At 43.1% G+C, this 27,764-nt stretch overlaps 1 protein-coding gene across 1 annotated transcript in view; it reads right to left on the bottom strand.

The window, feature by feature from the left end:
• Window positions 1–479: 479 nt before the first annotated feature.
• The window catches only part of FAM20C (FAM20C golgi associated secretory pathway kinase), a 60,774-nt gene continuing 33,489 nt past the window's right edge, over window positions 480–27,764 (bottom strand). Inside the window, exons 4-10 of the mRNA XM_055805386.1 lie at window positions 15,128–15,220; window positions 13,245–13,360; window positions 5,015–5,195; window positions 4,279–4,388; window positions 2,615–2,696; window positions 2,462–2,521; window positions 480–1,641 (exon numbers count right to left, since the gene is read on the bottom strand). Of these exons, the coding sequence (XP_055661361.1) occupies window positions 1,389–1,641; window positions 2,462–2,521; window positions 2,615–2,696; window positions 4,279–4,388; window positions 5,015–5,195; window positions 13,245–13,360; window positions 15,128–15,220 (895 nt within the window). The 3' untranslated portion in view covers window positions 480–1,388. The remainder of the gene's footprint in view (window positions 1,642–2,461; window positions 2,522–2,614; window positions 2,697–4,278; window positions 4,389–5,014; window positions 5,196–13,244; window positions 13,361–15,127; window positions 15,221–27,764) is intronic.

The following is a 27,764-nucleotide window of genomic DNA, read 5'->3' as shown; positions in this document are numbered from 1 at the left end:
CCTTTTGGGCTGAAAGTCTGCACACCTATTACGTAAACTCGGCTGAATGTGATTCAAAACCATTTGGTTAAGAAAACCATGCTTCTAGGTAATTTAGGGTGAGATTTTGGGGGTTGTGCAAGGGCTTTTGCTACCTACATCAGAGGCACGGCTGTACCTAAATCCTCTGAGCAGCGTGTCAAGCCATAATCTTTTAGAGGTGTTGCTCTACAGCTTGTTTCTACAGCTGTAACTGCAAGAGGAAGGGATGCTGAAATACTAGTCAATGCTTCCATATAAAGATTAGCCATTTTCAACACCATGGTCCTTATCGAGTTGTAATGTATATTAGTCATCAGTTCCCTACTTAAACTTAATTTGCAGTTGCTACAATAGGGATGACAACTAAAACACCTACTTCTGGAATACTCAGCTGCTGTGTACAGCTCTGCACTGAACGAGACTTCCAGTGAAAAACGAATCCATTTAGACACGATGGCTACACATTTTGCCATATCTTTATTGCACTTTTACCACGTTGCAAACAATTCCACAAAAATGCTGCAAAAGTAAGCCTAGAGCTGCTGAAAGCAGCTTTTTACCCATATATGTATATATTTACACAAAACTATCAAAAGCGAAGTTGAAAAGTAGCAGCTCAGCTATGATAGTCTAGAAAGATAAGAGCTGCCACCTCCTTATGGACAAATAGTACAACTTGTCATTTTACATCACTTTGTAAAACCAACATTCAAGTATTCCTGTCAATGCACAATTAGTGAAATTCCCTTCTGGTAACCACTGTATTTATTATTATTATTATAATTATTATTTTTGCCTTTAAAAGTTCATAATGCCTTAACCCTTTAAATGCTGAGTAGCCAGGGGAAAAAAAGCATTCAATTTAAATAAGATACAGTGGATTAGAGCACTTAAAGGGTTAACACAATACTAAGTGGACTGTCACCACAAATAAAGTGTGAGTCACAAAACTATGTCGCCCCTCTTAGTTAAATTTGGTAGGTAGGTCTGGGGTTTCATAGATATACCATATATAAATACAAAATATTAAGTAAAGGCCTCCTTTCTATACAAAAAGGACAGGAGGTGTTTTGCTATCAGACTGTTGTCTGTCAATGATCTGAGTATTTTCTGAATCTTTTCATAATCTCTCTTTAGGAACTAATGAAAAGCATCACATTAGGCTTATTTTTCTTAATTCTTAATGAACTAATCCTTTGCAGAGTCTACACTTTACCTACTTTGGGAACAATTATATCTCATTTCTGAATTCACTGAATTCACAAAGTGGCATACACAGTCTTTTGCAAGACTTTTTTTTTTTTTTTTTCTTTTTCCTCTTTGAATCTTCTTTACTTGGCTGGTAAAAACGTAGTCTTGCGATTTCACTACCTCTCGGTCGTAACAGTGTTAACATCAGTGTTAAAGTCATTTTCAACCACATTGTCATAACCATCCTTTTCTATACAGTCACTAACAGCCTTGAGGACAATCCGCAGCCGCCTGTCCATTGCCTCCAAGTGAGGCTGGTAAAGAATGGGAGCTATTTTATCTTTTAGTAAAGATTCCTTCATCAAGAGACTGAGTTTGTATTCCTCCTTGGCTAACAGCTGTAATCGCAGATAGGTAGACTTCCTTATTCTAAAAGAAAAAGGAGAAAAAAAAATGCAAATCAGTGTTTTCATCACTATTGATCCTGAGAGGGCTAAAAGGCTTATAGTCAGCATAGCAATAATAGTGTCAAAACCTGATGTGATGTGAAACGATGAGAACCAGGCAGTGCCACAGTCCTAACGAGCCACTGGCATGGTCCCCTGGCCAGCGATCTCTGGGAGCCCTTAGACATGGAGAGGTTTTGGAGCACAGCTCTGCAGTCAAGTGCAGACAGCCTTCGTGCTCCTCGGCTGGGTAAGGCACCAGCTGGATCTGGTGCAGCATTCCTAGGGCCACGTCCATCTTGGCAATGACAAGCGTGACGCACGTGGCACTGAGCTGGGCATGGGCAATGGCAGTGGGGGCTCCTGGCAGCTCACCCTGCAGGGACACCCAGCACTGCCACAGACACACAGCTCACCCTGCGTCCCAGCCATGCGAAGCTGAAACTCTAAATGTCACCTGCCCTCTCTGACAATCCTGGCCACGGGCGCCAAGGAAAGCCGTTGAGAAGCTCTTTAACAAGCTGGGCTATGTTTTGCCACTTGAGTTCCATGGGACATGTATTTTGTCTTAATAAAGCCTCCCACAACAGCTCGCAGCCACGCGCCTGCAAGGTCCTGATCTCAACAAAGCACTTAACGCGTTCGTGCCAACGCGCAGGGCTAGCTCGGGACAGGCTCCCTCGGCGGGATCATAACATCTCCTCCCCTCTGCGGTATGCAATAAAAGATTCACTTGAACATTTCAGTCCTGTTAGTGGAAACAACTGTATAAAATGGGAAACAACTCCAGAAGTGAAACGTACCTGCAGCACTGGTTTAAAGGCACCAATATGGAAAGTTCATCATGGGAATATTTTCCAAACCTATTTAAAGATAGAGCAACAACATCACAAAGGCTGTTTTAAGGACTAACTTTTTTCTTTTTTTTCCCTAGAAAGATTATTAAAGGTATTTACCCTCTTCCATTATCTAAGTGGATAATAAATGTTTCATTTCCGAACTTCTCAAAGGTCTCGTAGTGATGTCGATCCATGTTACCTACAGGATAAGGAAGAAAAAAAGACTGTTCTCGCTCTGGCTGCTGCTGAGCCTGCAGGTCAGGGCAGTACAAAATCCATGGTTCAGTGAGAAGCCCAGTGCTCCCCAAACACGACAGCTGTGTAGGGCAGAGAAACCAGTGGGCCTACTGAACTCATTTGCTTCTACTGCTGGAGACCCCAGCGTGCCATACTGGAAAATGGACTGTTATGCCTCAGGGCAGTTTTCAAGCTCTGTGTAACTTTTATACTTAAGCTCTAGCAGACTCAGCAGGAGACAAAGCCAACCTTCCCACCCTCCAGCAACCCCTCCTGGGGTACACCAAGGAAATACCTCTCAAGTATGATGACATCTCAGCTGTTTGGGGAGCCTTGTCACCTGTGAGGTAGCTATGTCTTAAGCCAGCAGAGCTCCATCAATGAAAATGAGCCTGGCTGCTCTACCCTGGGTCACTACCGTACGTAAAGCAGCCATGGGCACATGTGCCAGGTGTGAGGCTTAGTTAAGGGAGGGGAAAATGCATTCGTCAAGCAGGGAAGTTAATCCATCTGACTTTGCTAATATTGTATTAAACTTTGTGAACCATGACCAAACATCTTGGTTTTCCTCTAATAAGAACTTTGTCTAAATTTCTAGATGCCTGGAAACAAAAACAATATTATGGCTCTAACATATAGAGCAGGATGCTCCCGCAGTGGTACAGCTGAGCAGATCTCTTTGGGCACCCATGGCAGGCAGAGGCATGTTCTGCTTTTTAAGGTCAAGGTGCAGAGTACCGGTGCCAAGCTATGAATTTTGTCTTCATGGCAGGGGTCTTGAGCCACTTATAGATGCCACATATGGCTCCAGAGCTGTGATTTGGCCTCTCCTGCTGCAGCCCATTGCAGAAATCTCAGCAGTGGCAATGGCAGAGGATATTTCCATGCTGGCTTGTGTCCAAGGACCAAGCATGTATGTTGGCACCTTACAGGTACATTAGCTGCAGCAGAACAGGTTTGACATGAGAATGTCTCAGTGTTAACCACTGAGTACGCTTGGAATAGGTTGCTGTTACCTGCTTGTTAATAACTGTTTTATTCCAATAAGGTTACATGAACAGAAAAAAACCCCTTCCGGATACATATCACAGTTGCCTTTGTGACAAAGCAACGTTTCTTTTTTTTTTTTTTCCCCCTCTCTGGCAGTTTATAGAGCAAGCAGCAGTGAATACTACTGCAGGCTGAAAACAATGTGCCAATAATGAACCGTCTTTGCATGTGCATCCAGGAGCCGTATGTTACAATGCTAAAGCACTCACTAAAGCAAACTGTGAAGCCCTTAACTGTTGTGAAGGAGACTAGCCTGACCTGTGTTCATCTTCACTCTGCATTTTTGAACATCTTTGTTCCTTTAATCTGCACTGATGGGAATATACAACCATGTAAATCTGCATTTTCTCATCATCATCTAGCACTGCACATACAGTAAATGCAACTTCAACCATGCTTTAGCAAACTGCTGAGCTATGCATAGCAGTGTAGAAAGAAATGGTTCTTATTCTAATTAAGTGTTGCATTTAATTTTTGAAAAAGATGAAACATACCCATTAGGAAATCAAAAACTGTCATATCCATTACATCCAGAATTCTGGTCCCACTGTCATATGGGGGTGTTTGTTTAACCTCTTCACAATAATCTGGATCAACTTCCCATCTGGAAAAGCCAACATTTTGATATTTTATGTGACATGCAAAACTTACTAAGTATTGCAAAAAAAAAAAAAAAAAAAAAAGTGATTTTGCAAATATCTCTAGTTGCATCATGTTCAACTGAGGGCAGGGTCAGGCAGAGGCAGCAAATTCTTCAGGCTGCTTCCAGTAATGCAGGCAACTGATAAAGATTGTGAATGAGGAAAAAGGAAGAAGACCACAAGACTGAAAACTATCTGGTTAATAACTTCACGATTTAGGAGACCAGCTGCACCATCAGTCATATGATGAAAACATCTGAGACTTGTTCAGGGCTGCTGATAGCAGTGAATCTTTCTCCCTCTGACAGGACTTAAGACAGGTCCTGTTGCAGCCTGTCAAAGCCACTGGAGGTATCTGTCCCACAAGGGAATTACGCCATTGAAGGTCCTTTCAGGTTCAGGACCATAAGCTGGAGCTCCTTGCAAGTGTAAGAACTCTGTCCCTTCCCAGGAGCTGGACCCACTGAAGAAATGCAGGTGTTCTCCTAAGCCTTAATGCTTTAGATCAGTCGAGGGCAGTAATTGCAGTACCGTTTTATTTTCCTATTGCCCTTGGCAGCTGGCAAACCCTTTGCTCACCACTACTCACTCTGCTTTCTTTCGCTTGTGGTAGGAACGTCTCCAAGGGTTTCTCCAGGTTTTCCTTTTCGCTAAAGACAAATCTGGTAGGAAAGCAGCCAGAGAACCTTCAATCTGATCTGGTTTTCCACACAGGGCGTGCTCTGTTGAGCAGTAGTAGGAGCATTCCCCATAGAAGCAGATGTTGTTGGCTGGCAAATAAAGGAAAAGAGTTTTAAAACCTACCCTTCAATTAGCGTTCAAGAATTCATAAAAGCACTGATGCATGTATGAGTGGAAATAAATCTCAGACCCAAAACCCCGTTACCACACAGTTTTCTTCTACTGAAACCACCAGAAAGACATTCATTTCAGTGACTGGGATCACGCCCTATGCTGAGCTCTCTGTGAATACTTCCAGTCTATTTATATTAAAAAAATAAAATAAATATATTTTAATCCTTTCCCTTCTCCTTTCATTTTCGCAGACTGATACATCCTTTGGGATATATTTGTTACCCCAGGCTGGAACCTGAAATCCCAGAGCTGAACAAGTGGCACATGTTCAAAATTAAGTCACCTTTCAAAATCTTGGCTCGTTTAAGAACAGACGTCACTGTCTCATTCATTTACTTGCTGGTAGGAGAAGAACTGGCAGTTTTACTAAGGAGAATTATTTACCATGAAGACTCACGTGGGGGTGTGTATGGAAGGTGGAGATAGCACAGATGTAACTGTGCCAGCACACATCCCAAACGCAAATGTCTTCCTCCACACATCATGTTACTCCAACAACCACAGAAAAAGAACCTGCAGCAGCTTTTGGAGCATGTGTTATCTTAAAACGTCCCCGAAGCTGCCACCACATATTTCTGTACAACAGGAACACCCACCTGTTTACAAAAACTCCCTTCCCACGTGAACTCACTGGAGGTGGGAGAGAGCTGCTCACCCCCAAACTGCACCAACGTCGGACTATGAACAGAACACTGCTGATCTTGTCGGTGTGCTACAACTCTTCTGACGATGCCTTATGCACATAAAATGACATTAGAGGAAGACTGTGCCCTTTCCTTATGGTAATGCATGAAGCTGAGAAGTCACATTGCTTCCTAATTCCCCACAAGGTCTCTAAATTCAAATATGACTTCTGAGCTACTCTCCCTTTGGCCAAGCTCGGTATAAAGGCAGCAGGAAGAGCTGGTCAATAGAGGGAGGTGGTTTTCTGCTTGCCACAGAAGACCCCGTGGCTCGGAAAGGTAAGCTGGTGGGGTTTCATCGCAGCGATGCCCTGCAGCACACCGTCTCACACATCATCGTGATGTCCCCCTGGTCCAGACATAACCCATGGCCGGCAAAGAGCCTGGCAGAGACGGTACACCACCGGTGGGCAGTGCCAGGGAGACAATGAGCCAAGCAGACAGGCAGCAATACTGACCCCACTGCTATGGAGAGAGGAGGAGGGACAAACAGAGCAAGGAGCTGCAGTTGGGGAAGAATCAGTAGGAGAACAGGGAAGAACAATAAGGTCTCGTGATGTTTTCCATTGTATTAATTAGCTGCATTACCTGGGACTGACTGCTAACCACGGAATGACACCAAATAATTGGATGATAAGGCTGATGTGTTACTATTTGACAGTGTCTCAGCTCTTCATTTCCAGGTCTCTGTGCATGGCCATCAGATTTGTCTGTTAAGTTGTAAGTGTTTTACTCTGGAGACAGCCTTTTCGCATCCCTCTGTTGTGACTGATGCCTAAGGACCACTCATCTACCTGTGCTCAGGAACAACTCCAACCCAAACCTGTGTATTTACTTTCACAGGGTTGGCTCATACCAGTTAAATATATCCTGACTGAGTCCAGAAATATTTACCCTGTGGTCAAAAACCTTGCTGACAATTACTAAAAGAGAAGTACTTCAGGGAAAGGAAAATGAAGAACAGAAATTAAAAAAGGAAGCAAGGGAGCACTCAACACGTCTATACTTTGAATTTAGTAATTTAAAGTGTTTTACCATGTAGAATATCCTTTCTTAAAAATTATTCTAAGAATTTTTCCTTACGCGTAAGTCATACTTAGTCCCTTAACATCTTAGTTAAAGGAACAGTAGTTTGGGACTTCCAATGGGCTATGAAGTGCCCGTGTCCCTGGCCAACAGGCCACTCTGCTACTTGCTATAAACCACAGCACAAGTCTCGGTGCTGCCCATCACACAATACGCCTATTTTTCCTTGTAAGCAAGTCACTATCATAACTCCTATCTCTGAGAGTGAAGTTTTGAAAACCTTTTTACAAAATGTATGGGAAAAGAGCGGTCGCAGTTAGGGAAACTTGGGTTGGAACGGACACCAGAGGCCTCTGGGCCAAGCTACAGCTTTGGGCCAGCTTCTCCAGGTTAAAACCCTCCGAAACCCTCAGCTTCTCCTTGTACACCAGATGCACCAGCTCCAGGACCATCTCAGTGGTCTCCAGGACCATCTCCTTCAGACTCACTCTCTTCATTAGTCTAAATTAAGTGTAAAGTCAACATCTAGCCAAGCCCAACCGAACGCAGCCCGGGGCGTGCTGCCCTGCAGTCTCTAACCTCTCATAGGTTTCCTTCTCAAAAATGCTGTGGCATCATGGACTTGGCGTAGCTTTCGCACGGTTGACGCAGGTGCCTCAACTTTGCCTTTGATCATCCTGGCAAAACCAGGAGGGCTTCATGCCTCCCTGCGAACCTCGTCCATAATTCAGGATGGAAGTCAACAGTTGTCCAAGCACCTGTGGGCAGCACTGCCAGCTGCAGATGGCCTGCAAACGGCAGGATCATGCTGGGCCCTTAGGAAGGGTGGGATATGCTCAGCCAAGAAAAACCAGGGAAAAACATCTGTGATTTATACCCTTAAAAGAAATTATTGCAGACAAAACATTTCAAGGGGTTCCAGGCCGCCACAAGGGATGATTTGCAAGAAATCACAGACAGATGCTGCTCTCTGCAGGCCAGCACAGAAGAGCTAGGAGATAGAAAGAGATCCCTCATTCCTGGGCACCTGCTGCCTCGGTGGGATGGTGGCTCTCGGCTGCGCTGCAGCAAAGGTTTACGCTTGTACCGATCTGAAGCTGCAGCAGGGCTTGTGCTTCAGTTCAGCTGTGTCAGCATCACCTGCTTGTCTATGGAGGGAGGGATCCCATGCAGATTTATCTTGATTGCCTGAGACAATTTACCTTCCAGGGTTTCTATGACCTGACTTCCACCTGGAAGCGGGAAGCCGATGCTCGGTTATCTGCTGCCATAACTGTTTTGTAAAGAGCAAAAGGCCCAGCAATGCCCCTCCCGTGCTATCGCAGCCTCTGCTGCTCACTATGTAAATCTGACCTTTCAAAGAAGGAATTATATTAAACACAGCATTTTGCACAGTGGGAAGATAAATGCTGTGTTTAATAGTTTGCTTCTGACTTTAACTTTGGGAACAATGAAACCCTGCTCCGTATTGTCAACGAAAGCAACCGGGACTAATCATTTGACAGTAATCACACATTCGTATCCAGATAAATCTTCAGGAAAGCTTGGGGGCTACGGCAGCAATGGCATTCACTGCTGCAGAGTGACACAGCTAGCACGTGTGCTGCCTGTGCTGTGCTGGTCTGCCCATCCCCACACTGGCTGGGCTCCTTCAGCTATTGATCTTCCCACAGACCCCCACCACCTGCAACGGGAGTCCAGTCCTCCCAGCAAAGGATGTGTCCGGTCATTAAGACAGCAAACTCGCAGTAAAACTACATAAGTACTTCTTGGTGAGATGTTACTTTCGATGGCAAAGCTTTTTTTTTGCCAGCTGTTACTCTCCCTGTTGGCTCAGACCAGTGGTACTTACTCTCCACAGCTCCTGTCTGATTTCTGGGGGTAGTGGAGGTGAAAAGATGCTGTATCTCAAGTTACTATTAATGAAATTAAGTGCTTTGATTGATACAGAATGGACATCTTGGAATGTCTACCCAAGTTCTTATATACAAGCGGTGAGATGAAGCAGCCTGAATTATCTAGGGAAACATTAATTTTTAAGGTTTCTTAAAAATGTAGGGAAGAAAAGAGGTACCAAATATAGAAAAGCACAGTTCTCATTTAAGACTTCAAGGTGCAGTAGCAAGCCTCTTTGAAACCTAAGTAGGTGACCCACATTCTGCACAGCAGGCTGAGGGTGAAATTCCAGCTAGAGACACAAGCCCAGTGTTCACCAGCAATCCCATGCTAAGAGCAGGGTTTGGCCTTTCGAAGGCAAAACTAAGAGGGAAGGGGAGATGAGGTCTATTGGATTGCAGTCCTCCTCCCATTAAACTCGCCCAGCCCATACGTTCCTCAGTCATTCCATACAGGTGTTTCTGTACAGACCCCTGTCATAGGTAAAAAACCACCAGGAATTTATGCTCCTGCAGAGTGGGTAGAAATGGCAACAGCAGCAGCACTGGCAAACCAGAAAGGAAGGGATGCTTATACATGCTGAAATGTTAAAATGCTAAGAATTTGCTACATGCAAACTCCTTTGTTAAAAAACCAAAATTGTTTCCCCAAAGCACTAGAGAGGCAAAAGAATCTCAAGCAGTGCCACAAATGTCTGACTTTCATTATCTGAGGAGGAACGGATACAATACATAATGAAATCCACGCACAAATAATTGTCTGGTGACCGAAACTCCAGCTAATTATAACAATTAAGAACCGGAGTGTCTGTGTACTCATCTGCATACTTCCTGTGTGTCATCCTGATAGCCGGACAATGATTTTTCTCAGGAAGAAAAGGAACAAGTGGAGATACCTTGAAGCAAATTGTTTGGCAGAGCAATTCTTTTATTGAGATTTGCACGAGCATTAATAGAGGACATTTAGCAAGCCTGTACAATTGGAGTACTGGAAAGAATTCTGAATATTTACTAAAGCAATGCATGAAAAGATCTTTCTTTCACCTGCTCAAAATAATAAGTAATTCAGAATTTCTATTGTTTGCTGAGAGGGAGAAAAAAAATCCATAATCCCTTGGAATTGGTTAATATGAACAAAACCATAGTGCTTACTAGCTGTGTAACATTGATTTCTTTAAGCTGCTGCCTCAATTACTTCCAAAATGAAGGCTGACATCATTAATATGCCTCTTTTTTCCTAGCAAATTACCATTCATTTGTAAGACTAGCAGGCTACTGCAGTCTGCCCTACTGCAAAGGATGTAAAATTAATTTAAATAATTACTGACCTAATTCCATTTCTCATGTTTAGTCCAAACTGCCTGGAAGTGCACTTTTCCGCAATCTGCTTTCTCTCTGAATGCAGCCTAATGCATCGACTGACCTGTCTGCTCGCAGCCATTTCCACTTTCTGATGGAAGAAGGGATGCTGCTCCGCAGCGCGCTCCAAAACTACAACTGCCTGCAGCTTCCTGGCCCTGATTTCCATGCCTGAGGGGACAAGTGAGATGGCCCAGGCGTGGAAATGCAGTGAGGTTTCTTCCAACACATCTCTGCACTGGTCCAGGGAATAACACAGTATACTGATGAGTATCATCAATATTTACCCTCTGAGTGTTTCCACTGCAAACAGTGGTCTCCTAGCCAGAGGGGAAGACCTTTCCATAAAATCAATTACATTTAGCACTCATTTCAAGAGATGTATGTGGGTGCATGGAGAGGGATACATTGCCAGCAGATAGCACATGTCCCCATGACCATTAATTATCTCTGAGCACCCGTGGGGATGGAGATGCAGAGACACAGCCACCTGAAATGCTGTCCCAGAGGGGCCTCAATAGCTCAGGGTGGCTGCACAGGCTGCTTCTTGCAAGTATCTATGTGTAATGCCTCAATTTCTTGGGTTTGTGACCAGTTCTCCCTCAAAACAAACCAACTTTGCCACACCTCATCTGCCAGAGTGGCCAAGTCAGCCTCTTCCAGCCTTCCCCAGGCTTCCCATTCCCTCTCCATCCTCACCTCCCCAGGCCACGGGGTTCATCTCAGCACCCTTCTCTTTTCCCTTCTCTGCCCTCAATCTGCTGCTTGAGCTGCCTGCTAGGTTTCTGAATTTGTTTCTAAATGCTTAATTTAGGACATTTATTACTTTTTCATTAAGCATTAATTAATGCCTACCTTTTAAGGTCAGTATGAAATACAAGACGGAGGTTGGGAATATGTTAATGAGAATCTGACTAATTAAACTGGGGACTTGTAGGGAAGAACTCTGACAAGTAACCAACATGATTTAAGCAAAGTATATTGATTTATGAAATGTAAAATTGAAAGAAAAATTAATTGCTTAAGCGTTTTATTCTCCAGAAAAGCCTGATTCATAGTTAATCAAATATTTTAATTGAATTTATCAGTGGCCTCTAAATAAATTTGAATAAAGGATTATGTTTGGATCATCCCTTGGATGTCTAGAATTTCATAACGACAAGATAAAGATCTTCATCCAAACCGGCAGCTTTAACTCTGCATTGCTGTGCTGTGGCTGCTGTAAGCTGCTCGGTACTTGAGTACAGTTTGGTAATTCTCAGAAATCACTCAAGTTCACCCCTAAGCCTTGATACATAAACTGGGAAGCTAAAAAGCAAGCAAACCTACTAATCCGTGTCTTACTTGCTAAAACGGGAATAGAATGGTTTATATTTCAAATGAGCCAAAGAACCTTGTGCACATAAACAGTCACAAGATTTTTTTGCCGTCTTTTGTGATTGTTTGCCCACATAAACTCAAGCAAAAAAAAAAAAAAAGAAAAGTAGACCAAGAAAGACAGACAAGGAAGGGGGAGAGAAAGTGACTGAGGCACAAGTGCCTAGCTGGAGCATACAGAAGTGTCTGCACATCAGGTTTGGTGAACACTGTGGCCATGTACTGTCACCATGCACTGTCACCACTGTCACTGTGATTGTACATGTAGAATTGGAGCACTCATAACACAGGGTAGGATGAAACCTTTTGTAATTATGTAATGTATTTTACAAGTGAAGTTACTGGAATAAATAAGTGTCTGCTCAACTGTGTCCTGCAGAGCTGAACATAAATATGAAGCTCAAAGTAACAGCTGTAACAATGACTTCATTGGTGATCATGAAAGTGTGATAAACATTTTAAGACAGAAAGCTTGGCAATGACAGGGTTCTGTTTTTTAGCTAACAGCAACAAATTACAGTTCCAGCAGGAGAAACTGTAATTAAGTCTTTGGATCTTGGCTTTGGGGATCTGGGATACACAGCTTCTGGCCAATCACACACTGAGCAAGAGAGAGATCTCTGCAGATTTCTGCTCCAGATTGCCTGTTACACAAGTCACAGCCTGAGTTGAGCAAAGCGCATTTGCATGCAGCTGAAATAATACGAGTTAAGCTCACTGGAACGTAGCTACATGTTTTGGATTGAACGTTTCCCTATATATTATTTCTCTAAGAACGTGGTTATGCAGTTATTTTTGTGCCTTAAATCAGAGCCTTAATTTCTCCATCTCAGCATCCCAGATACTAAACATAGATGATACCACTTTCTTCCACCCTTTGCCCATCTTTACCTATCCCAGCTATACATTCTGGTGAGCAGGGCATGGCTTTACCCTGTGTTTGTAAAATTCCCACCCTGTGGAACTCAATCTTTGGCTGAGGCCACCAGATGTGAAAGAGTGAAGAGTAATAGAGAGTGGTATCTGTTCCTAGGGTCAGCCCTCAAAGCAAGAACGAGGACTGGGAACAATTCAGGTCACTTCTACTCTGGCCTCTGCCTAGCGGAGAATTTGAGCTGGAAGCAGGATACGTTACATCTATTTGCTTGATTTTTTTCAAACTCCTGTTGTAATAAAAACTGAAGTACATGACTCTGAGAAAATTAGGTTTTGGTCCTCCAGTCAAAACCGAGAAATAAATGGAGAGACCAACAGAAGTGACGGATCCCATTGCAGTAGAAAAAAAAAGTCTAAATAACTAATGGGCTAAGTAATAAGGTTTTGGGTAAACTGAGAGCAACAGAAGAAATTGCTTTCGAAATTGCTCTACATAAAGCATTTGTTGAATACATTGCTTTTGTTAACATAAAAGCCTGTCTCTGCAGATAATTTGTCAAGGGGAAAAGGCACTCAATTCAAAACAATAAAGTCTTCTTTGTAGGCTGTGTCTCCACATTTATTTTTATTCAAAGGTCTAGAAGACAGTTCTATTGGAAATATCTGAGCAATTAAGCAATCTACACATTGTTCCCTTAAGTAAGTGTTTGGCGGGACAGAAAGAGTATAGTGTTATTTCCAAGACTACCTGGTGAGATGAAAAACGTTCTCCACAGCTTTTTGTCACGAGTAACATCTCGTATTTCTCTTGTCATGTTAACCAGTCTACCTGCAACCGGTGGCACACGACGGAAATCCAGGATCCTGGAAGAGAATGACAACAGATAGTTTATGTAAAGGATTAAAATATAATGATAGTGATAGGTTTTAGGAAGGTTCATCCTGCTCTGAAGGCACATCTATCTGTGGTCTTTAAGGAGTAAAAAGACCAGAAACTTTTAACTGGATAGTCCTTCATGTCCATCACAAAGTATGTCCCGAATATGATCAGCTCTGTCTTGCCTACATCGTATGAAGCAGATATAAAATACAGAAGAGTATGGGGATAAATTGTTCCAAGAAAAAATTAAGATATGTAGAATTCAAGAAATAAGAAACAGTAGAAACCACTTTTTTACTTTGTGCTACTTCAGGATTGTTAAAACATGCATGTAGCTCACAAGTTTTTTAAGAAGTGACTTGAGGAATGGGATTTCAGCCTCTTTCTTCCATAAACACCATCTAATAGTAATTTTTTTTCTGACAGCCTAAGTACTTGTTTGATTTATTTGCTTCTGCTCCTCTCTGCTTTGATACCCTTATACCAACCTAAGCAATCTCCCTGAGACTAAAAATTTTCCCATGGGCAACAGCTGGGTGAAGAGCCTGTCTCTACCTAGAACTCCCCCACTTTACTAGATCATTAAAAATTCCATACAAAGTATGGCTATTAGATGCAGTAAAAGAGCGAAGTCCCCATACAAAGCCTCCCCATAGGTGGGATTTTTATGTCCACTGTCTGCTGGTGAGATTGACTACACTGGGTAGTAATTGCTTTTTCTGCTTAGTGTGTGATATGTAACATACCTCCCTGTAGGAACTCCATTCATTTTTTTTCCTACAGCATCATCTGCTTAAAACGGCAATATAAAATATAAAGCAGAAGGGACCAACACCTAGGTCAACAACAATAAAATACAGGAGATCCTTGAAGGATCTGAGCAAGATGGCTCTTCATGGCAAATCCACCCTGTACCATTCGCTGATCGGTTCCCTTCTCCTAACCATCGGACCAGGAGGCAGCAATACTACATGTATCCCCAGAAAATGTGCGGTCCCAAAGCTTCAGGCTTTTGGAAGGATGTTTCCTGGCACTTTGGGGTGCAAAAGATGCTTCAGTTCTAACAGCCTGTGAAATGTCATGGTTTCTAACCATACTGTTAATAATTTGTCACTGATTATTAATTCCCACTCCTCATCTGGGCAGGCTGAGAGGGCTGCAGTCCCTTGCCAGTCTTAGGTATCCACAGTACCCTGCACTTACTCTGCCCGGGGGGACGTTTTCAGCTAACCGGCGCACAGCAGGACCACCACTGCCTTCTCCCTCCCACCAACTTGGGGCCTAAATACGCTCCTGATGTGGGAGCGCCCCAGATTTTTGCTGAGAAACCAGAACTCCCTGCCCATCTCCACTGTTCCACTCTGCATCCTCGCACTGCTGCCCACGTGCCCTGGAGCTTGCTGGGGTGAGCCAGGCTCCTGTCACACTTACACAACATATTCCCCAGGAGATGGGTCCTCTCCACCTGCACTTCAAGATCACAGGGGAAATTCATTTCTCAGCATCTCTTCAATATAATGCCTCTTTCTTTTTGAGAATTACTTATTGCCAAGTTTCTCGTTCCCAGAGCAGGTTGTATTTCCTAATTATTAATCTACCCTTTCATCACCTGCCATTTCATTTATTCATGGGGTTTGCCCACCTTTGTTCCGTTTCCCTCTTTTAAAAAAGTAATTCAGTTACGGAGCTGGCCAAGTGAAGAAACCTATCACAATATTTCCACTTTTTTAATGTAAATCCATTTTACTTGCCTGTCCAAATGAAATGCTGCTATTTCTGCATTATGTCTTTCATAGTCTGAGAAATAAAAAAAATCAGGTGGGGTTTCTTGTTCTCTGGTTTGCCTGCAAAGAAAAACAAGGAGAATGTTTTAATGAAGGGTTAATATTTCTAAGGAGCAGTAATCAGCCATCAGCACCTTATTCAGGAGTTCAGTATTGTTTGCTTAATGGAAGGCCTTTAGACACTTTACATGTGCATTATTTGCCATGTAGCCTTCATTTTCTCTTCTTTTTTAAACTACTGTAACAAAAAATAGGAATTCAAGACTTGTGCATGCAGGCTGCTGTCAGAAAGCTATTCCACTCAAGACTCTTGTTCTATTTAACAAGATCTGTTTTATCACTCTCAAACATTTCATTAGTGATAGCAGTGAAGACAATGTCATTTCATTAAATTATCATTAACTATAATTATGAAATTTCCAAAAGTAATAACATTTTTCTTTCATCTTTGGCAGCCATGCAGCTCCTATCTAAAATATGACTCTCCCTTTGTATTACTTAGAGCCAAAAGTGACATGTTTTTCTCACTTCAGAAGAAATGGGATCATTGCAGTTTGACGGCCACGACACATGTCACGTTTCAAAGAACATTAACAAGACCGTGCTCCTGAGAGGATGCAGAATTTGTTTTCTCTTCGGTTTAAGAACCAATAAAAAATGTCATTCTGATGGAAATAGAAAGGCTAAAGCTTCAACACTGAACTCCACGGAAAATACAAAGCTCAATATAACACAGGAGCAAATCTCTGTCTGGCTTTAGGCCATTTCCAGTCCCGATGGCTTTTGAGTGGAGCACAACTCAAGCAGTTGAACAGTGCGATGTCTGGGCCCCACCTCAACCTGCATCATGTCCTATTTTGAAGTCTTAAATGAGAGATAAGCACTACAAAGCTGTTGTTCTTCAGAGCATCTGCAAGGGAGGACACTTCCCCAGAAGAGGAAAACAAAGCTTTTCCTCATTCCCTGCTGTCACAGGTGGCCAGCTGACAGCTCGTGCGTCACCCATGCTACACACTGGCAATTAAAGTACAGCTTCTGCACCAGCACCTTGTCACATGAAAGGCTTTGGGTGGTGCTGGTGCAGAGCTCAAACCTCCAGAGAATTTGCGGTAAGTCCTAATTAGCGGGCTTGCTGGGAGCCTGAAGCTGTGTCCACCCACCACCATGACTACTGGGACCGGTATCTGCCCACAAGCCCTCCTGTATCTCCATTGCTGGAGAAACCAGCTGAGTCTCATGGGTTTGGGCTATACGAAGACTTTGCTATGCAACCAGCAGGGTTTGAAAAGCTGATATCCTTTCTCCAACATTCTTGTTTATATGAATATGTTGGTAAGGTACTCTATCTTGCCCTACATGACGAACAATTGCCATCATAGAGACAGCATCACGATATTTGACTTGTGTCCAATATAACTCAAGGTCAGAGGGGCCTCCAACACCCCAGTGATGCTCTGGCCAAAACAGCACTGACCACTGTCACAGTGGTGGTCACAAAGGCAGCCAACACTTTGCAGGAGTCCTGCTAGGGTGCTGCTGTGGTTGCAAAGGGTTCACATGGAGACAAGCTAAAAGTGAGCCTGGCATAAAATAAAATTAATAGTTTGTTTTGTCTCCATAATCAATGCGCAAAAGGGGAGGGAGCATGCCCACAAAGAGGAACACAGGACAGCCAGAACCTATGGCATGTCACCCAATACACCATGCTATCCAGGCAAGGATCAGGAGAGCTGCAACCCTGCTGTGCACGTTCCCCTCAAAAATGAGGAAATGAGCCCTGAATATAAATTAAAAGATTAACATATTTCTGTTGGGCAGAAAATTACACATTTGTATATAACTTTCCCTCCCCTCCAGACTTTAAAATAGTCAATTTCTTCAACAAATCAAAGAGAGGAAGATTCATCCCAAGCTTTTGCAAACTTTACACATATCAGCACAGCTGATAAGTTGCAAAAAATGTTACTAATTAGCTAATCAATGCCATCTGCTTTTTATCTCCCAAAGACTTTAAACAAATCACGGCTGTTCCTTTACAAGAAAATCTTGCTCCAGAAAATCAGAGTTAAACAAGAGCTAGATCACAATCTTGCAAGCACAGCACTACCCCTGGCCCTGCTCCCTTGCACTGCCTGCCTGACATGCCGGGCAGTCAGTCTGTCACCGCCGGGACAGTCTGGTCTCTCTAATTTCACTTGTCTAGTTGCTCCCTGCCACCCCCGGCAACGGCTGGGGATATTATTCATTTGGGAGTAAGTACAGCTGTCCTGCAGGCTTAAGCTTGTTTCGTACATATTTCTCTCCTGTCATAATGTATTATTAAGTGGTAGCACACCCTCCTAGAAAATCATGAACTTGATTGTCCTAAAACCTTCAGACACCATATCTACAGTGCAATCCAGACAATGGAAATACCGATATTTCTTGAACCTGACTATACGTCATGAAACAAACTCCCAAGTTCCTTTGGTGCTTCAGGTGCTTCGTACTTATCCACAGACAACCACTCTCCAGCCACAGTCCCCATGTCAAACAAGCGTTTGGTGCCCACTTTTCTGTCTCTTGGAGATATTGGGTTCTTTTGAATGTAGACCAGAAGGAGTATTCATCAAACTCCCAAGCTGCTTTACAGTTCTTATGTTCCTTTGCAAAGTTCTGCAGAACCAAGGTGTAGCAGATTCAAATGTGAAACCCTCTCCCAACATGACCTTGAAAAATCCTTCCTGCTGACTTATTCCGATATCCCATAGATAGAACAGGAATCTGGTTCCTCAGACCTGACTTCAGTTGGCAAGATTTTATTCAAACATACATTTATTGTTAATTTGATGTCTGCAGCAGCACCTGAAGAGATTTGCTGGCAATTTCTCTGACACAGTAAGCTGCTGTACCACCAGCAAATGCTAATATGTGTGATGATCATAGCCTAAGGTACGCAACAATTTAAAAAGCCACATGAGCCGAACACAGGTTTGAATCAATGGAATCAATGGGCTGTTATGAGAATGGCTTTAACATTGTTAAAAGGACTCCTGCATCATAATCTATATTTTCTACTTTACTCAAACGTGTTTATACACATTTTATTTTATCCATGTTAAAAAAGTTGCTATTTTTTCAGTGCGCACAATCTAATCAATGCATTTCTGGGTTTGGTGCTAATTCCTCTGATGATCTATTCTGATGTACATGTATAAAGAGGCGGAAGGCGAAACTCTGCTCTCAGCAACGTGGATGCACAGTCAGCAGTTACTCCAGCTTCAGATCGTGGTAACTGGCCCTCCACCTCCAAGTGATGGGCTGGGAAAGGGGCATGCACTCTGAGTCACCTCCAGGTCAAGTCAAGTATCTTATAAATCGACACTGGAACCTATCCATCCCACAGCATGTTTTAAATCAGAATTGCATTTTAAAGGGGAAAAAAAACCCCAACCCACAAGTTATTTTGGTTTTATTACCTGCTGGCTATTGAAGGTTATTTTCTAATAACACGACACACGCAATGAGATATTTGAGCAAACAGAGCAATATGCTGAAACCCCTGCAGAAGTGTACACTTCCGAGGGGCAATAAATTAAAGCAGTGGTTGGAGCTCCTCAGTGCCGCTTGCCAGCAGCACCATCTCACAACGTGCAGGACACAGGTTCTGCACAGGTTGCAGATGATGGAAGAGGACTTCTGGTGGCAGCTCTTATTTTGCAAACAGTTGGAATCTAGTGATCCTCTCTTTGAAGAAGGATTTGGCAGATATTTATAACAGCAGGCTGGGAAGCTCTGGAGGAGAGACAGATGGAGGTCTGTTGATACTGCACACAGTTAAAAATTACACGGTGGCACCAGACCAATTACAGCATGAGAAAAAGCCAAATCAGCATGGTAACACTAGTAGAGGAGAAATAAGAACTAAAGGAAGTCAAAGCCCATGAAAATTTCCCCACCATGGCGTAACTCAGAGAAAACATGGGCTGTAAAGAATGATTTTAAACAGGACAGGGACTTGTTTGTGTTGACACAAGACGAGATGCAACTGTCATCTGATCTTGTGGCTAGAAAGTGAGCCATGCCTACAAATAGAAGCAATAAAGCTACTCTAATAAATGAACAGTCATGAATAAATCTGGTGAGTCAGCTCCATTCTAGCTACGGTTGGGACCTGTTTTGGTGTTCAGTGGTATTTGGATAAACCAACATACTGATTTGTGCGCAGAAATAATTGCAAAGCCTCAAGCTTTTCTTAAATGTTTCTGTAAATATTTTTGGCCAATTACTTGATGCCCCAAACCCAACATTTGTAATCTCTTGGGGTTTTTTTCCTGTCGTTCATGAACATCACCACCACAGTGAGACTGCAGGCTCTGCAGACTCTCTGGCATTTCAGAAAACACCGTTAGAGAAACTAAAACTTTAACATAGAAATGTGTATTTAGTTTCCAGGATCACTCACATTCACCTGCCTCAATTACCAGGATTAATACCCACCAGGGCTGTGTATTACTCGAAAGAATCCTGCCTCGGTGCCAGACTTCCTCTGCTCTGGAGGGGTCCTATTATCTGTACCGCAGCCAAAAAGCTAGAAAATGGGGCAAACAGCCCAATCTGAGTCAAGTGTTATCCTGACAGACACATGCTGTCTTCCTATGCTGCAGTCCAGAGACATTTCAGAGACACCTTTTGTGTCAAACCCACGTACCTTAACTAATGAAAGGACGTGGCACTGATTTGAAAAGAGCTTTTAAATAGGTTGCACTGCTGTTCTGACACATAATCAGGAGAATCAGCCACAGGGATCAGGGATGATTACAGATCACAACGAGCTTTGCCGCAGCAGGGAGCGGGTTTGCTTAGGTTAGACCATTCTGCAGACAAAGACCCTGACCCTCTCCGGCCAGGGAAATTTGGCAGCAGCAAAATCACAAAGACATGTAACAGGCCAACGAGGCATGGTAATTGCATTGGCAGGGACATGACAAACATTGCTAAGAGCATAATTTGGCTATTGGAACAGATAACTGGAGATTATCTGGGTCTACCCAATGCTATAGGTCACCATTCTCCTTTGGAAAGCAGCTTTCCTCTCTTCCTGTGGAGTATTTAAGGTGTTTAATACCTGTCCTGGAGCCCACTTGCAGGCTCAATAGTTAATACACAGTGTTACCAAAATGACAAAATATAGTTGATACAAGACTAAAAGGCTGCCACTTAGTAGTTTGGTGCTGTTTCAATTACTCTGTAGCCTGGGAGGGACTTGGGGACTTCTTGCATTTGGAAGCACCATGGCAGGGCTTTGCAGGCAGCCCCTTGCTCCAGCATGCAACCGAAACACAGATGCTCCATCAGGTCTGGAGAGCCTTTCTTCCAACAGAGCCAGGCATGAAATCTCCCCAACCCTTGCCTGTGATCTTCTTCTTTGTACTAGTGGAAAACTCAGACTGAAAGTCCGGTGCCTGCTTGCAAGATTTCCCCCACCACCACCCCTGCAACACTTATGTCAAATTGGATTGTGCAGCAGGGGGATCTAGAGTGCCCTGAGATAATCTAAAGCTTATTATTCTAAGTGAAGGAGGCAGCCCGTGGAAAAAAAATGATGTCTCTGAGGCAGCTGCAGTCCTTCAGAGGGTACTTAGATTTTGCATACCAAGTCATATCATCTGAGAGGGCTTTCTGTGTATTTGGCACCAGTTCGAACAGGTGGAAAAAATGTCACTTAATTTTATAATACATTTTAGTGGTTTAGGAAGTCCTTAGGAAGACAAATGATATTGCTAATGCAGCTACACCTACAGTAGCGAAGATATCTGGTGCTTATTTCTGACTCCTTATGGAGTCTTGGCAGCTGATGGCTTTGGCTTTATTGAAGCATTCTGCTACAAAAAGCACTCCCAGGAATGATACGAGCTGTTTACAAGAGCAGAATACTGTCCAGAAAATGAGCAGCCAATCCAGGAATGCAAAGACATGCAATTTAAGTGGTACAGAAAGGATGTTTGGCCCATTTCATCACTATCATCCAAATAACAATATGGGCCTCTGCAGGATATTCAGGCTTCTCCCGTTTAAGTAGCAGTTCTGCAGCTAGAAAAAATGAGAGAATATTTACTGTGGCAGAAAGACAGAAATTCGCACAGGGGTGTGATAGAAATAGGAATAATTAGCAAACTGCCAAAAGGATAAATACCGAGATCATGCTATTGCATGCCAGCCCCGGAGTGCTTTTCTCCCGAGCAGATGAAGAGAGCTTGACAACAGCACATGCTCAAGGACCAGCTAGCTTAATATAAATCATAAACTTCTGATGCAGAGAATCACAATAAGCTTCCCAAAGAGCATTTGTATATATAAATATCTTGATACCTGGCACAGAAGGATGGTGGTGGGAAGAGGGGGAGAAAATCCACAGGGCAACAGTATATTAAAAGTGGGTTTTCTTTCCATTTCCAGTTGCAGAGTCAAAGAAAAAAAGGCTCAGGAGGTCACCTAAGCCATCCCCTGGCCCCAGGGCGAGATCAGCTAGACCTAAACCATTCTTGACAGACGTCGCTATAACGTGATCTTCAAAACGTCCTTTCACAATCCCATGGCTACAGCCTGCTCCTCCTTGTCCTTTCTCTTCTGCTAATTTCCAGTCTTGCTTTTCCCCCTTGCTCCATGATCAAGGCAAAACCATCACAGTACAACTTGCTGCAGCTAACCTGAGTGCCTTGCTAAGGAAGGAATACGTGTGTTAGATGTGCCAGAACAACTGGCTCCCATTCCTGAAAAGAGCATTCCCAAGGCAAGACCTGGGAATTAAGCCTTAACGCCTTTAGATTGCAGATCCCTCAGCGCAGAGGCCCCTTCTTTACCAAGCACAATTAATTGATTTTTATTTCATTAAAAACCCAACACACCCAAAGCCTTGAAAGCCTACTTTAGGCCTTCCCATTAAAACTAGCACTGTTTCTAGAAGACAATGAAGCAACCTCTGATTCCTCTACGTAGATCAGCGTGTTTGTGAAAAACTTGTGCAAAACGGAGTGCCCTGCTCCCCAGCACCAGTGCTGTTCCATGTACGAGATATAGATCGATAGATAGATAGACAGACATATAGACAGATACATACATACATAGATAAAGCAGATTTTCACCTGAGCAAAACAGGAGTTACCCCTCCTGACTACACAAGCAGATGTGATATGAAGGGATGAATAATCAGGGTTAAGTAATATGACCCGAGAATATGAAAGACTCACTTCATTTTCCACTAAAATATAAAAATAATAATTAACCAGACATTTTCCTCTTCTTTGGGGCTTTTCTGTTCCTTCTAGTAATCTGGATTTGGTATCTATCTCAAAATGTACCCTCCCTGTACTGTTGCCTTCACTGACATTGTGCTGACAGTAAAGTCAAGGCATAATCTCACCAATCATCATTTCATTGTCTACCAGCAAATAAGAATATCTTTTTTTTTTTTCATTCATTCTTTTGTGCTTTCAGATACATAAGAGAAGAAGAGAATCTTTGATCAGCACAGAACACAAACGAGTTTGATCAACTGGGAAAATTTCCTTCAGCAATTCAGAATATTACTTCCAGCTCTGCCCAGTAAGTAGCTGCCTGTCACCATGGGAAAAGCAAGTGGAAAAAAAATATCAGCGTAAGCACATTTGTCAGGATGCTTTGCCCACTTGCACTTTTTGGGTGACAGGCAGCGGTCCTCTTCCTGCTCGCAGGGAACGTGGCTAAAGAGAGAGGGTCCCTGTGCTGGGGGCTGCACTCCCAGCCTGGTCAGATCTCAGATTCACAGGTTGTTTTTTATTATTGTTATTATTGTTACTGTTGTTTTTATTATTATCATTGCTGTTATTGTTATTATTATTGTTACGTTGTTGTTGTTATTGTTTAGAAGATGGCTGAAAAGAAAGCAAAACGCAATGCTGTTCCAAAGCAGGTAAGCTATACAAAACCAGAGGGGTGAGCTCCAGAGCTACCCAACTCTGGATGGCTGTACACAGCTGCACCTGATGTATAATCCAACACACACAACATCTAACGCTGCCTGCTGTGGTACTGAACATGTTATGACCAGACAAGTACGATCATTCTTTAAATATATGCCTGTATTTCCCCTGCACCCCGCAAACATCTCAAATTTAAGAGGCAGGCACAGCGTTAGAAAGCATGCAAGTTTAAAATACTTGAGGTAAGATGAGGTTTTCCAACATTATGGAATAGTGGCAGATCTCAGTTGTTACTGAAGAGCAGCACCACTGAATGCTGGGGCAAGTGAAATAAATATGCTTTTCACGACCGCTTTTGTGAGCTGTGTACAGGGCTGCTTCTGTTGTAATGACACGCATGGCTGCTTTTTGGCCAGTAGCGGGGATTGAAGTGTGTATTCCCAAAATTAGAAGCTCAGGTCTTCATACCTTGATTGAAAGAAGCCTACCCTCTGCACAGGCTGCTCAGTGGGAGCTATATAACCCATACTGCTGTGGTGATTGCACAAGAGGTGGCACACGCATGCAGAAATTGCAAGTGTGCAGAGGTGTGGGTCTTCCTGCAAATTAATCTTCATCTCCCTCTTTTGGGATGCTGGTGGGATGTTGGACAGAGAATAGATGAGCACTGATGCTGTGGTGGCTAAATGGCAGTGCCTGTTGGCTAGCTATGTTTTTCTATCATCCAGAAAAAAGCAGGGCTTGTACAGAAAAACAAATGAGTCACAGTATGAAGAGAAAGGCAAACTCTGGGAAGCTCCTGTCACTAATTTACTTGGCAGATAAAAAAATTCTTAACTCAGAAATAAGGTTTGGTTCATCTCTGAGATAGAAACCTGACCTGACATACAGGAATTGAAAGATTAAGTACTTGACAGCACAACAAAAAAGTTCCCAGTGCCAATGTTAACATGGTCAATGCCGTGCCACAGCAGGGAGAAAAAAGCCTCACAGCAATTAAATAAGCAGGAGACAACATTAATGAGGTGCTACAATGATATTTTGTGCCTTTCTTTAAGGTATCTTCATTAAGAAATTGTATCACTATCAATATTTTCTGCCCCTGTGTATTGCTTGGATTCCTTTGTGCTCTTAAATGGTGTAAGCATTTTTGCCATGCCAAGCCCGTGATATCTGTCATCTTTCCCCTTGATTTATCCCTTTGAGGCTCTGTTGTACATTGTCTGCTAGCCATAAATTGCAAACATGAAAAATGATACAGCTGCAAACACTATTTTTGAAAAACAGGCAGTGCAAACAGAGCTCCATGTGAGCCCAGGTACCTTCAGCCCTTCTTTGGGAAAAAGGCTGCAGAGTATTTTCTACAGCGGTTTTTCAATATATAGAGCTCTGAGAGCATGAGAGGAAAAGTATGTGTAAAATTAGAAGTCTGAAGCATTTCTTCAGCCCTGAGAATGTTATTTAATATGTCTGGGGTCATTAAGGGTAGGGATTTAACGGAACAATAACATTAAACATATTAGAAGCCTAGCAGGGCTCAAATTTCTTCCAGCTTGTTGGATTTTTTCTTTTCACTGTACGTGATGTATGTGCTATTGAAATTCTAGGGTTCACAATAGGCTCCGGTTCAAAATAGGTTGGAAACAGTAATTACTGTGAATCTGATATATTGATACATCACTTCTTCCTTTTTATTCATGAGTTTCCTTGCCATCATTACAAGAACCATGCACACTAGTAAGCCTGTCCTCAAAAATCTCCCAGGAAGCAGGAAAATATTAGCCCCGTTTTTCAGCAAAAGCTGCAAAACATGGAGCTATTAAGGGTTCAGCTCTGCCCTAAGCGAAGCACTCTAGCCTCATTAAGCACATGCTTAACTTTGGGCACACATATAGCCAGTGAACTATGTGTGTCCTTGACAGTCAAGCAGAGACTTAATACTTCCTTGGAGCTCTTTTGTGCTCAGCACTTGGCAAGAACAAGCCAGTGATAAGCACCAGATCCCCACAGCAGCTCTGGCCACTCACCCCGTCCACTTCCAGACTTGCAGTTGTTTTTTTTTTCTTCTTCCACCCTCGACAGCAACCACTTTGGGCAAAAATGTGTAATTCTGCCAAAAGTACAAGTCAGTTTGCCCATGGGCTTTGGTGTCACCAAACCCAGATGTCACCTTTCAGGTTGACTCTGAGGTTTGCACCTCCTAGATGTGCTCAGGACTCCTTGTACCCCAATAACTGCACCACGCAAAGCACTGCAGCTCTAAACAAAAAAAAAATATTTACATTTCTTACTTATATTGCCAGGCTAACCAGAAATAAGACTCAAATATTGGCTTTCAATGTGTCTCCTGCCCTGCACAAATGGATTTAGAAAAGCTCAGACAACTTCTATGAGCTCTCGTGTTCAGCAAAGTTTGAGCTGTGCAAGCACAGGAACGGGCTGGAAGGCCACAGACACTATGTATGAGCAATGCAGGCCCAATGTTTTCCTCTCCAGCCCAAGTGGCACAAGTCGCTTCAACTGAATATTGACACAACTAGAAGAACCACGGTGTTTGCACTCTGCCTTCAGCCCATTTGGTAACAGGCTCCTTCTCTCAGTTTGTAGTTCAGGGTTTGAATTTCTCCTCTCTCTTGCTCTCAGATAACACGTTTGCAGATCTTAAGTTTGTATAATAGGGATAAAACCTAATGCAATCACACCTCTCTATTGCCCATACAATGAGATTGTCATTTTATTGTGGCTTATGCTCAGGATCCAGCTAAAAAAGTGAAAAATCCTTTGAAATTTCACTGGTTTGTGTCACATGGGTGACCCATACATCTTCATTTGTATAGGGGAGCTCCACTTTCCCAAGGACCCCAAAGGAGTAACAACGCAAACTTATGGCTTGCTTCCTTCTCCCTTCCCACCTAACCATGCAGAAGTCAAACACTTTTGGCTTTCTATTTACAGTTCACTATTCAAGAGCTACTGGATACTGAATTGCACTGAGTTAAGTGCCCAAGATTTTGCAGATAGATAATTACTGTCAAAAGCATTAATGGCACAGAGCCTACATGGTGTGCATGTGCAGACCAATACATAAAAAAAGAGCATGAAATTCTCATTTGTGCAGTAAGCTGTTTTTACCAGTTACGGATCTCTAAGTCTGGATACCGTACCCACATCCAGTATAAAATAAGAAACAGGGGACCAGAACAGCAAAGCATCTTGTGCCATTTCCTCCAGCAAACCCTAGATCCACCGAGTGCCAGCGGAGCTCAGCTCAAGCCAGTACACATCAGTCCTCCCAGGGAGTGCCCTGCATAAGGGTACAGAGGATGTGCTGGTGCCCAGTCCTGCTGCTCACGGGAGGGCATTCACCAGGAGAACTGCAAGTTTGGCTTTTCAAGCTTGTTTCGATCCCAAATCCTGAGACTCTTCCATAATTATGCCACTGAGGACAGCAGGCATGTGGTTACTGCGAGATAATCGCTCCCCAGGGCCGAGTGTTTCTAATTCCTCCGAGGTGTGATTTCCCAGCAAAGCGCACGCACCCCTGAACTCGCCTTACCGCTGCTATTAACATTCCTTAATGTGTGGCAAAGGGTTACGCGCCTCTCTGAGCTGGAAAGAAGGTGTAATTGCCTGTTTCAGACTACTTTGTGGTTACAAAAGAAATGGGGATTGCTTTGATATGCTGTGGTATTTCATGGCTCTAATAAAGTGAACTATGCAGCTTCACTCTTTTTTAATTTATTTTATTTTTACTCCTATCTTGTTACTACTCCTCCTGTCAGCAAACACGATCTCCCTGAATGTGTCTAACTTACTCTTTGCCCTAAGCTGGTTCTGGAGTTTGTCGGTAAACTTCCTTTTTTTAATGTGTTTACTTCCCAATCAGAATTTTGCCTAAGCAAGGAACACCAAACAGCATTTGTTCTTGCCATTCCCCAGCTGTGCACAGGCACTGGCCCCATCCCACTGCAAAAACCAGCAGCTGATCAACACACCACAGAGGCTGATCTCCCCTGACAGACACGTGTCCCACCTGGGTTATTTGCTACCTGTTTGGGAACATGCTGACATCACCACTTTGCCACTGTGAGCATTTCTGAGGTAGTCACTTTCTGACCTGTGGCTGCCAAGATGATCTACAAGCACAAATACTCCAGGGTGCTCCTAAACCTCGTGAGTGCTCAGGAACAGCATTTCTCAGCCTTGGTCAGAGGATGCCCCAACTTTTCAGGAAAAAAGAATCCACGGACCATCTTAGTATTAACCCACATGTTTCACTCCTTGGCTCAGTTTGAATTAACTCGCTGTATCTTTCTCAACAGTTTTTATCTATTTATCCATTTTCTTTCTTTTTCATTTATTGCATGAGTAACAGTGCACTGGGTTGGGAGCCCTTTTCTGTAGCCATTTCACGGATTAATTGTGCGGCTTTACAATGCTATAAAAAACTTTACTTTCTCTCTAAACTTCTCCTCTTCCAGACTGGAAACCCCCACTGATAATCTGCGCTTTATATTAAGGGCACCACATGAGTCACAAATTACATTGGGAATTACACATCAGGGTCCTTTTAGCTTGCAGTCGGCTGGATAAAGGGTGGGTTAACACTCCGCAGCCCACAGGGAGTCACTGCGGTTACTCCCAGGAGAAAATCAAGCCGTATT

Source organism: Falco peregrinus, chromosome 5 (assembly GCF_023634155.1).
Source record: "Falco peregrinus isolate bFalPer1 chromosome 5, bFalPer1.pri, whole genome shotgun sequence".
In the NCBI taxonomy this organism is placed as follows: domain Eukaryota; kingdom Metazoa; phylum Chordata; class Aves; order Falconiformes; family Falconidae; genus Falco; species Falco peregrinus.
Note: the sequence above shows the minus strand (reverse complement) of the source record. Positions and strands in the feature narration are given on the sequence as shown.